General features: G+C 37.6%; 1 protein-coding gene across 3 annotated transcripts; it reads left to right on the top strand.

Moving 5' to 3' along the window:
- Positions 1–773: 773 nt before the first annotated feature.
- irf2b (interferon regulatory factor 2b) lies at positions 774–12487 on the top strand. 3 transcript variants are annotated; one of them, XR_013295644.1, is made up of 9 exons: positions 774–974; positions 2830–2924; positions 3779–3878; positions 4159–4335; positions 4921–4967; positions 5196–5281; positions 5395–5544; positions 7340–7377; positions 8324–8433. XR_013295644.1 is itself a non-coding variant. In XM_077578406.1 (9 exons), exons 2-9 carry the CDS (start codon positions 2838–2840, stop codon positions 8597–8599), a joined length of 984 nt encoding a protein of 327 aa, XP_077434532.1. In that variant the 5' UTR covers positions 774–974; positions 2830–2837; the 3' UTR covers positions 8600–12487. The 3 variants fall into 3 exon arrangements, 2 of the variants coding, with proteins under 2 accessions (XP_077434532.1, XP_077434533.1); XM_077578406.1 differs by having other exon boundaries at positions 5173–5281; positions 8324–12487; XM_077578407.1 differs by having other exon boundaries at positions 774–1073; positions 5173–5281; positions 8324–12487.
- The last annotated feature ends 217 nt before the right edge of the window (positions 12488–12704 follow it).

Here is a 12704-nt window from a genome sequence, read left to right as displayed (position 1 = left end):
CGTAAGTCAATTTTTGTGGGGGGAAAAAATGCACAAAAATGAGCATGCTGTCCTTAAATGGCAATTTTAATGAAAAAAAAGTATTTTGTACTGGCAGAGTATTTTTTTTTTTGTTTGCTTCAACCCTTTTTGTGTTGGTTTAGGATAGCGGGAAATTTCACACTGTACAGGATTGAGTAAATGTATTATGAAAATGGGAAATTAAGAGCTCTTTTTTTTTTTGTCATACATCTGGTTGAGAGTGACCCCCTGCTGCATATAAATTGCCCATCTGTTAATTTAAATATGCTGTAAGAGAATTCGCTTTACATGTGCTAAGTTTACGTATTTGCAGTCATACCGTAACATGGGCCCGAGTTTAAACTTCAGAATCAGCGTTTGGTTTGAATATACCGGTTGAAATGAGCTGTTGTCTCAGTCTTGCCACTGCTTTCGTTTCCTGCAACATTTGCAGCGAAAGCAGAGGGAAGCTGCAAAGCGGCTGCAGGGGAGGAAGTGAAAATGAAATCCAATTCAAAGATCGCCTACGCAAACAAGACGTCGCATCTGACAGAACATTTTGCGTTTCGATTTTTCTTTTTTAAACCCACGATGGCGCTTGAGCAGCATTACTTTCGCTGCCGTTCTACTCCGCGCACCCCACAGCGCTTTTGTTTCGAAACAACTCTCCATTAAAAAAAAATCGCTTAGCGGTGCCTTGGCGAAAACGAGCACAGTGAGCCATCTCGCCGCCAAACTTGCGGGGACCGCGCACTTCCGCGTTGGCGAGCGGGGAAGTGGGAGGGGGATTTCCAACTCGAACCCCCAGCAGTACCCGAGCTAACCTTGTTTTGCTTTCGCTCTGGACCAGAAACGCAACTCAACCGCGCTCTCACTTTCCTTTTACTACCTAAAAAAATCCCGCCGCTACTTTGCAATTGCCCCGCACGCCATTGTCGCATGTTATTCTGACAGAAGCAGCACAAAGTGAGCAGGTAACACAATTTCCGCGTATTAGCACCGTTGCTGCCTCGCCGACGGACTTTTTTGACAAGAGTTCTCGAGCAGGCTGCTCGCTGGTCCTTCCTCGCCTTGTAAGCGAAAGTGCTCCTTTTACGCTCGCTTTTGTTTATACGTCGACTGGCTGGCTTTCACTTTTGGCTCAGATCCTTTTGCTTCTGGCCATCTGAGGATTTATTGCTCGTGGTTTAAGTGGGAACGGTGTTGTCATATAGACTTCATTTGTAATTTGTGATGTTGCAACATTGGAAGTGTCATTTGGCAAATGTGAATGATGTCAGTTTCCCATTTTAAACTAACGTACACGATTTGTTGTGTTTATTTATTTTTTATACATAGTAAGCCTAATTTGTTTTGAGTTTTTTTTTTGTTTCCTAAAAAAAAAAGTTCGTAAATGTGTATTTGCTAATGCCTCGCTTATTTGATTACACCACTTCTTTTGCAAGAAACGTAAAATGTCCCACATTGTGCAATCTGCGAACTCGCCGTGGTTAAAATAAGTTAATGATTAAACCACAAGTGCATCGTCTTATTGAAGCATTAACTAGAGGCTTGTTTTTTTTCCCCCAAACCGCAACAATTAAGACATATTTAGTTGAATGTATGTAACTAGTGCTTCACCCTGTTTGGCCTGTTCAGTGCCATTTTGCACGGGGAGTGCCACTGACTTATCTGGCGGACTGTAATCAGATCACATTGCACATACACACCAACGTTTATAAATCAAATGAAGTGTGCATGGGGTTAAAATCCACCACTTTGTTTGTTTGTTCATTTCAGATTTCTTACTGATTATATTTTAACAATGCAGATGCATTTATACATGTGCCAAACTCAAGGCAAGGGTCATCTAAAGCAAGCAAGCAGTTTCTTCTTATGTAAAAAAAATAAAATAAAAATTATTTTAATTAGACAGGATTCACCACCATGCCACCAAATCACCATTTTAGCATAAACTAAGTGTTATTATTTATTTAGTTGCAGGGATTTGCAGTCAGGGGAAGCCGAAAATGAGCAAATAACTGAGCATCATCTTTTCAATGTTAGGTAATGTCAGGCACTTTTAATATGCACTCTTAATTTCCCATAGTCAGTTAAATGTATTTATTATTTGTGTGTTACCATATTTAGTTTTGCCGATCAATTGCAGCTGGAAGAACAAGGTGAGGCAGCACTCTGCCTCACAAAGACGGACTTCAATTGGGCAACTACAGTTAATTGCCTTGGAGCTCCCCAAAGATATCATAAAAACTCATTTATATATATTTTTTCAATTTAAAGCATTTTTTAAACATATTATTTAGGGGTGGGAATCTTTGAATGTCTCACGATTCAATTCCGATTTTTGGGTGTGCGCAATTCGATTCAGAATCGATTTTCGATTGAGAACGATTTTTGATTCAAAATGATTTGATTGACAATGATTAATGCTTCAAATCATAGATGTTATAGGAATCGTAATGATCTACTCCAGTCTGACTCGCTAATGCTAATTAGTGCGCTACTCGCGGCACTTTTATCACTCAAAAGAACGGCTGCACGCTGAAAAAAAAAAACTTTTATTGGAATAACTTGATCGTGACTTTTTCCTTCTACTCTTTAATGTGGCTGCAACTTAACAGCGTATCAGACCGCGTGGAACCACACTGCCCCTCAGTGGCCAAATCGAGTACAACATGAACAGTGCTCCCAATAAAGGCACACACAAACAAAGGGAATACAGTATAAAATAATTGAAATAAAATCGATTTTTGGGACATTTCAAATCGATTCTGAATCGTACTAAATGAGAATCACGATTCTTATCAGAATCGATTTTTTTGTGTTCAGATCCCACCATGCCTGTCGATCGAATGAGGATGCGGCCGTGGCTGGAGGAACAGATCAACTCTTGCCAGATACCAGGCCTCAAATGGGTTAACAAAGTAAGTACATGCACTTGCACACATCCTCTTCGAGCATGCGCTTGAAATAAATGGTTAACTGAAAGCTATTGAAATGTCAAAACGTTATCGTACAATAGGGCTGAACGATTTTAGGATTTGAAAGACTTTAACTGCTTCAAACAGAAACTGAGGGCTTAGCGATGGGGTCTGAAATTCATATCAGTCTAATAATTGAATCCCTTCACAGTAAAAGTGTCCGAATCAAATGTGAGTATTTCTGAACGGGTTATCTAAACGCGAAAGATAAGGATAGATTTGACCTGTAGCTTCGTGAAATGACGTGAGCTGTAACTGATTCATTTATGGTTTTTCGAGCGTGTGCTAACTACGTAGCTGTTGTCTTCTTATAGCTCCTGTAGATACTTTGTCATTGTGAGACTCATTTTATGTTTATCCTCCACATTAAAACCGTTCTAGACAGACTTCTGTGTGAAGTGTACACCTAAACTACCGCTAACATTGTGACGAGCACGTTAGCTTAGCACTTAGCGGTTTTGAGCAGCCAGGAAAGCAAGGACTTGACGTGGATACAACACTTTTTTTTTAACCAGCTCGGAGCTGATTGGCCAACGCCACCTTTTCCACGAGTAGCCCGCTACTTTTGATTAGTGGCAAATCCAGGTCCGGAAAGTAAAAAAAAACCCTGCCACAGTTTGGCTTTAGCACCAGGTGCTAGCAAGCAAGCTCCTATGGTGCTTGTTTACCTGCTATTAAGCTAGCTAGCATCAATGGCTAAAGCCAAACTGTGGCAGGGTTTTCTGCCTGTAAATGTACTGAAAAAAAACTTCAAATCATTGGTGATGATGCTTAATGATTTTTTTTTTTTTGTGTAGGAAAAAAGAATCTTCCAGATCCCTTGGATGCACGCTGCTCGCCACGGATGGGATTTGGAGAAAGACGCTCCTCTCTTCATGAGATGGGCCATACATACTGGTATTTACTTGGCTTTATTTTTGTCATTAATGGTAAAGTAAAATTTGTTATGAAACAAAATATTTGAGTTAATTAGCATATTTATATTATAATTATTATATTATATATTTTTTAAGGAGATTGAATGGATGATTCTAAAAAAACAAAAATAAAACAAAAAAAAAGCTTTTATAAAGCTAAAATAAATAAATAAATAAATAAATGTATAAATAAAGTGTTGCATGTTACAATGCTCATAAATCCGTAGTCGTGATGTTACGTCTCATCTGCGTATGCGTAGGTAAGTACCAGCCAGGAAAAGACCGGCCCGACCCAAAGACTTGGAAGGCAAATTTCCGCTGCGCGATGAACAGCTTGCCTGATATCGAGGAGGTGAAGGATAAAAGCATCAAAAAAGGAACAAATGCCTTCAGAGTCTACAAGATGCTGTCATCTTCTGAGAGAAGTATGAGGAGAGGTAAGGTTGCTGGTGGCCATCAACGATTTGGCGAGACCAAAAAAAAAAAAAAAAGTAACTCATTCAAACCCCAAAAACGTATAAATACGTTTTTTTAATGCGAGAACACGTAGAAGGCTTTAAAACTTTAAATTAAAACCATTAAGTAATGGTAGTTATTACAGGAAAAACGGCCAGTACGTGGCAGCAGAGTATAAGAGATCTGCCAGGGCAAGCTCTTTTTGACAAAAATGTGAATATTGATAAAACTTATCACTTATCATATTACTTACGTAGGTTATATTCGAATGCTAATTGCTGCAAAACGGAAACAGATACAAATATACATTTTTTTTCCCCGATAAAAGAATTTTGGTAGGTTCCGTGTTTTTATAGCAACCGAAGAGAATATTCTGTGGAGCTTGCAAAATCAGTGAAAATCCAGTCAAACCGCCGGGAGCGAAGGGGGTTGCTTCAGTGCACATGGCTGGGAGTGAATGAGTTGATAAGTGCAACGGCGCGTTCGACTTTGGAGGATTCACTGCAGGTCGTGTCGTGACTTTCCTTGTGTATCTGAAAAGTGTTTTCCTTTCGATGTGCATTTAGGAAAGAAGAGGAGCAACAAAGAGAGTAGGCCCAAAGGACATAAAGAGGTAGATGAACACAATCATGCACTCCACAGCGCTGTCAAGGCAACAGTGTTTTGTTTTGTTTTGAAGTAAAAAAAATTAAGCTCCTATATTGTTATGGCCGAGTAACGTTGATTATTATCTTGCATTTCAACGGCGTTCTTGTGTCGAGGTCATCCATCAGTTGCGTCAATTTAAGTACTGACTCCGCCTCTCCGCTCTCTCTCAGGTAGCGTCTCCGTCTTTTGACAGGACGTCTCTCCTCTTTCACGTTGCGCAAGTCGACAACTTGAAGCAGGAATCGCAGAATGCCGTCGAGATGCCCCACACGACCAAAGGTGCCAGAATGCTTTTAAAAAAAAAAAAAAAAGCCACAATGTTGTTTTTATTATTTGTGTTACCTTTGGCTTTTCAAGAAGTCACTTTTATTATCGTCTGTGTCCACGTGCAGACATTCCTGGCGAAGAAGATCATGTGATTGCAAGCGAGCTCTTACCATTTGTCTGCCAGACAATCGAAGTGAAAACCGAGAATGAAGAGGAGACCGTTAGCTCATCCCACTTGTACCCTTTTCAAATCTCTCCCGTGTCTTCATATCAAGGTGAGAGGCCACACAAGCGCGTCCACATTAGTTATTTTAGCATGATTAAACGATCCAAGTTCCTGTCATCTCTACTTTCTGGCGCTACATCAGCAAAAAAAAAAAAAAAGTTGTTATTTATTTATTTATTTATTTTTCACTGTAAGAAGGCTGTTGCCGCTCGTGGATAAAGAATTTTTCTTTCCTTTCTTTTAACTCGCGTTTTTGCCAGTTTCAGTCCCATTTCAGTCAGTGGAAAAAAAAGAAAAGAAAGAGACAAAAACATTTTTTCTTCAGGGCTTTCACGCTTAAACAAGTGCAGTGTGAAAAGGGCTCTATACTGAGGTGATGCCAACAGACTGGCCAGTTGAAAGTCCTCTGTAAACTGCCAGGGAAAAAAAAAAAAGATTTTTATTTATTTATTTTAACTGTAAAAAGCCTGTTGCCGTTAGTCGATTGAAAAAAAAGTATATATTTTTTTCTTTTCTTTTAACTGTCCTGCCCAAATTTCAGTCAATTTCTTAAAAAACACATCAACAAAAACAGGCTCCTTACGGTAAAAAAAGAAAGACAAAAACGTTGTTTTCAGGGCTTCCATAAGTTCACACTTAAACAAGTGCAGTGTGAAAAGGGCTTTATACTAAGGTGGCGAGTGCAGTGTGAAAAAGGCTGTTAATATTTTAAGATGAGTTGCCAAAAACAGGATTAGTTGACTTCAGCAAAAATAAAGTGGATTTGTTTATTTATTTATTTGTACCTGTAAGAAGCCTGTTGCAGCTAATGGATAATAAACATTTTTTTTTTAAATTTTCTTTTTCTTTTAACTGTCCCGTTTCTGCCAGTGGAATTTTTTCTCCCCGTTTTAGTCAGTGGGAAAAAAAACGACAGTATTTTTTCTTTTCTTATTTAAAAAAACAACAACAAAAAAGGGCTACTTCTAGTAAAAAAAAAAAGAAAAAACTTTTTTTTTTTCAGAGCTTCTAAAATTTCACGCTTAAACAAGTGCAGTGTGAAAAGGGCTTTATACTAAGGTGGCGAGTGCAATACAGGATTAGTGGACTTCAAGCTTCTTTAAATGTCGAAGTGGGAGTCGTAAAGTCGACTAGGCGACGACTGTAATCGCTTCGTTTCAACCGCCAGCGTCACAAAAGCCTGAAATAGAACCGCGCCCAATAGTTGCCAGAAGTTGCGAAACACTGCGACATCATCAGCAAATTGGCAAGCGAGTGAAGATGTCACAAACTCGTTTCTTTATTGTTCTTCTAATGATTAAGCGTTGACGACAACATTTTTGGTTTCTTGTTTCGTTGAACACGAGGCAAAAAAAAAAAAAACATGGCTGATTACGTGTCCTTAGTTAAGAAGTGACATCATTGTTTTTGTCAGCAGATCCTGGCGTTCGTCATATCTAATCTCAAGGTTGGAACGCGACGCTTCTAGTTGTCAAACGCAGCAGAACTGCTTGACAGTAGTTTCGTGTTGTCATCTTGTCGCAACCAGACGAGCGCGGATGAAACGAAATTAGCGTATCGTGTTATTTCTGAACGGAATTTCGGATTTTACTTTCTCTGTTGGGGTCGAAATTTTACTTTTATAAGCAGTCGTTCAAGTTTTCTCGCCGAGTCTTATCAATCCATCCTTTCACCTTCTTCCACTGTTATCTGATCTGTGATTGATGAGAGTGCCGATAATGTCCTGCCTGTCACTTTTTTTTTTTTTTTTTGGTGTTCAGCTTGCGTGAAGTTTCTTCTTTCCCAGCACTCAGTTCAAAATGCGTCATTTGCTGTGTGCAAATTTTAATTTGGTCTCTTTACAGGTAGCGGCACGGACAGCGACACTGAGGACACCCAACAGGTGAGTCTACGGTTCGACACGAATGCAAACATACACCCACGCACACACATCATGGCCTTGTCTCCAGAAAAAAAGAAAAAAAGAAAAAAAGAATGGCCTTGTCCAGGAACTCTCGTTATCAAACATTAACAGCCCCACTTTATAGTTCAATGTACCTGCATGGAATGGAACACGCACATTCAACTCCCCTGCACCATTTCCTCAAAAATTAAACATTGACAAAATACCTAAAGAATTTGGAAGATGAATCGTATGTACAAAAAAATAAAAAATAAAATAACGGGTTTGTTTTTTTAATGTTGTACAGAAATTGTGCTATTTTTAATTCAACGGCGGTTTTGATTTTAAAAGTAATCTAAATAAAAAGCAGATTTGTGTGTTCCCTGTAAGTAACTTTATTTACAATTTGCATACCTCTTTTTTAAATAATTAAAAAAAATGGATCAGTATTAGTAGATACAGCAAAGGAACAATACAAAATAAACAATCTGTTTGTTTAAGAACTCTTTAACTTTTAGTATTGCGAGAGATTTACATAATTTTGCCTCTATATAATGAATAATATTTTTTAGTCGTTTTATGCTATTATTAAAATTTGTTTCATTCACATAAGCTATTTTATTATTATTATTTTTTTAGAATTTTCAATATGATTAATTTAACATTGATTAGTCACTTTGAAAAGACAATATATTTAGTTTGTTTCAATTGACTCTTTGCTTGAATCAAACCATTCCTTCCAACATTTTTTGCTCTTTTTCAACCACACCCCCCAAAAAAATTCAAATCATTACCAGAAAACAAAAATACTTGTGTCATCTGTGAATAATGTGAAGTGCGGAATGTAAAAACAACATGGGGCTTCACGTTGACCCCTGAGGAACACCACAGGTCACTTGCACTTTTACCATCCTCTGCATTTTCTGCCCTTTGCTTCGACTGACAGGCAGTCAATCCAGCCTGGAGGCGGGATCACGGCAGGTCAGTTCTTAAGGTTCCCCCCTCTTCCCTCCCCGGCATGGCCACCTTCGTTCGAGGAAGCAAACCGTACTGCCGAATAACCACCACGCGAGACCCCAACCACCTCATCAGCTATCAAAGCGACAGCTGGTCAACGACGCCTTACAGCCACAACGCTGTCACGTCTTCCGTACCCGTCGGCCACACTCACGAGATGCGGGCCAGCGTCATTATGAAAACCTCAGACGTCACCACTTCCTAACCTCAAGACCGCCTCGTTTTATTTAAGTCGAACATTACCGAGCAGGGATTGGGCCACCACTTGATCTGGTTTCTGCGTCTTCAAGATTTGGATTTGGCTTCTGCCATTCTCTGCTATGCACTGCCAACATTCAAGAGGGTAGACATTTTTTGTTTACTTTGCGTCATAACCAATGTAGCTGCTTGGAAGCGCGTCTAACGTTCAGTGTATTCATTTTAATTATAATAATTAGGATGCCGATGACCAATATTTGGAGCCGATATTCATTTTCAGTCAAAAGTAGAGGTGTGCCAAAAAAAATCGATTCTCATAAGAATCGCGATTCTCATTTAGTACGATTCAGAATCGATTTTCAAATGTCCCCAAATCAATTCTATTTAAATTATTTTATACTGTCCTGCCCTTGTTTGTGTGCGCCTTTATTGGGAGCGCTGTTCATGTTGTACCCGATTTGGCCACTCAGGGGCAGTGTGGTGCCACTCGTTCTGATACACTGTTAAATTGTAGCCACATTAGAGAGTAGAAGGAAAATGTCAAGTTATGCCAATAAAAGTAGCTTTTTTTTTGCAGCGTAGGAAGAGCATATGCCGGTGAGTAATGTTAAAATGCTTCTCTGTAAACATTCTTGAGGAGTTTTGTAATAGCCGAAATTTTGAGTGATAAAAGTGCCGCGAGTAGCGCGCTAATTAGCATTAGCGAGTCAGGCTGGAGTAGATCGTGACAATTCTTTGCACTTTTATAAATTGATGCAGAATCATTTTTGAATCGAAAAGCAATTTTAAAAACGAACCGCAGACCCAAAATTTGTAATCGAATCGAATTGTGAGACAGTCAAGGATTCCCACCCCTAGAAAAATTTAAATTAAAAAAAAATACAAATGCCAATTTTGACTTTATTGTAATGTCTTAAAGCATGTTTAGTGAACAATTTTTCAGACTTTTCAAAATGTAGATTTTTTAAAAAAAAATCTTATTCAATAGACATTCATTTTAAAATTTCCAGCAAAATGTTCAGGGAGCTCCCAAGGTTATCAGTACGTCTTAAAAAGTTCAATGGGGACTTATAAATACCATAGCTCTCTATTGTTTTCTACAGTAAAATATTTTTTTCCCAAAATTTAAAAATAACTGAAAACTTTCACATTTCTTTGTTTTACTGTTGAACAAAACCAAAAGGCTACCTTATATCTTATAAAGTTAACTGAAAGGTCCCTAAGATTAAAATGTTTTTGATCGGCTGTCAGATTACTATTTTTTTTTTAAAGGCTGATACCGATATTCGTCAAAATGCCAAATAGCTGCGCTGTATCGGTCTATCCCTACAATTAATTATTTAAAAACATTATGAATGCAACATTTCCCACACTTTGAGCTCAAGATCCAAATTAGAAAGTATTTCTCTACGTTTACTATTGATGATAAATAGAATCATATTACAGCACAATGTTAACCAAAAAGCTTTTGCTGAATTTGACAATCAGAAGCGTTCCATAATCAAAACTAACCTGAAACCTGTTTTAAGTCTCAACCCTAAATTATGACGATGCACTTATCGAAACATGACTCGTGGAATTTCGAATTCAGTGCGACTCAACCGAGTGCTTCATAAAACATTGTTAGTCGCTCGTGATCTGCCTCTTAAGACCACGGCAGAATAATAGACGAGAGACGACTGTGATTGAAAGCAATAGTTGGCTGGCCTTATACAGTACGCATAAAACATAAAACCCGTTTGACCAGCTTGTATTCGTTCCTCCAGTTCATACTTGCCATAAGATAAGATAACATATGCCCAGTATACTCATATAGTATTTATATTGTGTATATATATATATATATATATATATATATATATGTATAAATTGATAGATAGATATAAAAATTTTTTTTTTTTTTACAAAGTACGTCCAAATAAAGTTTCTACAAAATGTATTAAAAAATAAATCTCATAGTTATGTCGGTAACAACCAAATAAATAATATAGAGCAAACTTGTCATTACAGTCGGGGTTCCTTTTAAGATATACTGTTTAATTAACTTGTCATGAAGGAAAATATTTGTTTTTATTACAAGACAACCCGAAACCGATTTTTGTTGTGCCGCTACTTTTAACTGCAAATCCATCCAAAAATATCGAGTGAACGCCGAGAGATGCTGTTTGTCTCAAACGCAAAATATCACATTCAGGGAATATCATCATAAGCATAATATATGCAAATGTACCCCATGTGGTCGGGGCACAATCACACGAGGAAATCATACTGTGCTGGAAATGTAGGCAAACTTGTACGGTATGTGCGGGAATAATCATACAGTTGCATTCAAAAATGATTCAAACATCATCGCTGCAAAAAAAGCGAGCATTATTTTTTGGAGCGTAAGTTCTTGAAAATACATTTATATATATATGTTTTTATTCTCCTGTTTATATAGTCCAAATCCTCAAAATAACTGACGTGAAATAAGGAAAATTGCAATCAAGCAGCATCATATGAAGGGAAAACGTACAGAAAAATGCTCGCTCTTGAATTGCTTCAATGTGTGCATCGGACTCTCTCAGGACAAATCCCGCCCGCGCACACGCGGATGAACTGACAGACTCACGAATAGGTCTCGTTATCGGAAAATGTAAATATCACGTGCAAGCTGCTTCTGCACTTTATGTGTGTGTGTGTGTGTGTATTCTTAATATCGTCGTCGTCCTGTGAAAAACACTTTTATTTTATTTTATTATTATTTTTTTTTTAATGTTTTTGGGATGATTCATTCTATAAATGTAAAAAATGCCAAAAATGGACAAAACACTTATGTTCAGAAAAAAATAATGTTTTGGGGATGTTTCATCCCATAAACGTAAAAAATGGACAAAACACTTGTGTCCAAAAAAAAAAAATGTTTTGGGGCTGTTTCATCCCATTAACATAAAAAAAAATGGACAAAAGACTTATGTCCAGAAAAAAAAAAATGTTTTGGGGATGTTTCATCCCATAAATGTAAAAAAAAAGAAAGAAAAAATGGACAAAACACTTATGTCCATTAAAAAATTAAATAAAAAATGTTTTGGGGATGTTTCATCCCATAAACGTAAAAAAAAATGGACAAAACACTTATGCCCAGAAAAAAAAATGGACAAAAGACTTATGTCCATAAAAAAAATTAAAAATAAATGTTTTGGGGATGTTTCATCCCATAAACGTAAAAAAAAAAAAGAAAAAATGGACAAAACACTTATGTCCATAAAAAAATAAAATAAAAAATGTTTTGGGGATGTTTCATCCCATAAACGTAAAAAAAAAATGGACAAAATACTTATGTCCATAAAAAAAAAAAAAAATTGCCCAAAATGGACGTACGTGTATTTCACACGACGACGACAATCTGTGCCTTGGAAATTGTGCTGTGTCTCTGCTTTAGCCTCCGATGAATGACGCACGCAGGTAAGAGCATTGCAGGTATAAGAGACATTACAAATATTCCTCACTGAGTTACTCAGGTTATAACGTAACAAATCCTCAAGTGGAGGATCCTCAGGGCGTCAACTGTTTAATCGTGCACCTTAATTAGTGATTTAAAGTCATTTAAATGACGCGAGTGTCTTGAGCCAGTCATGCCTCCTTGAAGTTCCACTTGGAAGTATTTTGACAATTTTATTAAATAAAATTCACTTGTTGAAATACTTCTGGTGTCAACTTTATATGGAACAGATGAAGAAACATGCGCACCAAAACGCTGCCATTTTACAAAAAAAAAAATATAATAAAATCTCGACAATAATATGTTCTATGCAGCCCCACTAGTCTAACTAAGGTATTTTGGTTAATATTAATATATTAATATTAGTGGAATATCAGTTATATCCAGCAGTTTTGATCAATATCAGAAGGCGGCCATTTTGTCGCTTGCTGTTCAGTGAAAATGACATCACAGTTGCTCAGGTCTTAGCAACAACCAATCACAGCTCAGCTTCAGAAAACAGGTGAGCTGTGATTGGTCGTTGCCCGTGCCAGAGCAACTGTGATGTCATCCTCAGTCGACAGCAAGTGGCAAAATGGCCGCCCCCTGAGATGGATAAAAACAGCTGGATTTTGCTGCATGACTCATATTC

Source organism: Vanacampus margaritifer, chromosome 10, assembly GCF_051991255.1.
Source record: "Vanacampus margaritifer isolate UIUO_Vmar chromosome 10, RoL_Vmar_1.0, whole genome shotgun sequence".
Classification (NCBI taxonomy): domain Eukaryota; kingdom Metazoa; phylum Chordata; class Actinopteri; order Syngnathiformes; family Syngnathidae; genus Vanacampus; species Vanacampus margaritifer.
The sequence above is the reverse complement of the archived record's forward strand: the minus strand, read 5'-3'. Positions and strand labels throughout refer to the sequence as shown.

Coding starts and splice junctions, on each gene's coding strand:
- irf2b (XM_077578406.1), top strand. CDS start 2,838: ATGCCTGTCGATCGAATGAGGATGCGGCCGTGGCTGGAGGAACAGATC. Junction 2,925..3,778: donor GCCTCAAATGGGTTAACAAA/GTAAGTACATGC, acceptor TTTTTTGTGTAG/GAAAAAAGAATCTTCCAGAT. Junction 4,336..4,920: donor TGAGAGAAGTATGAGGAGAG/GTAAGGTTGCTG, acceptor ATGTGCATTTAG/GAAAGAAGAGGAGCAACAAA.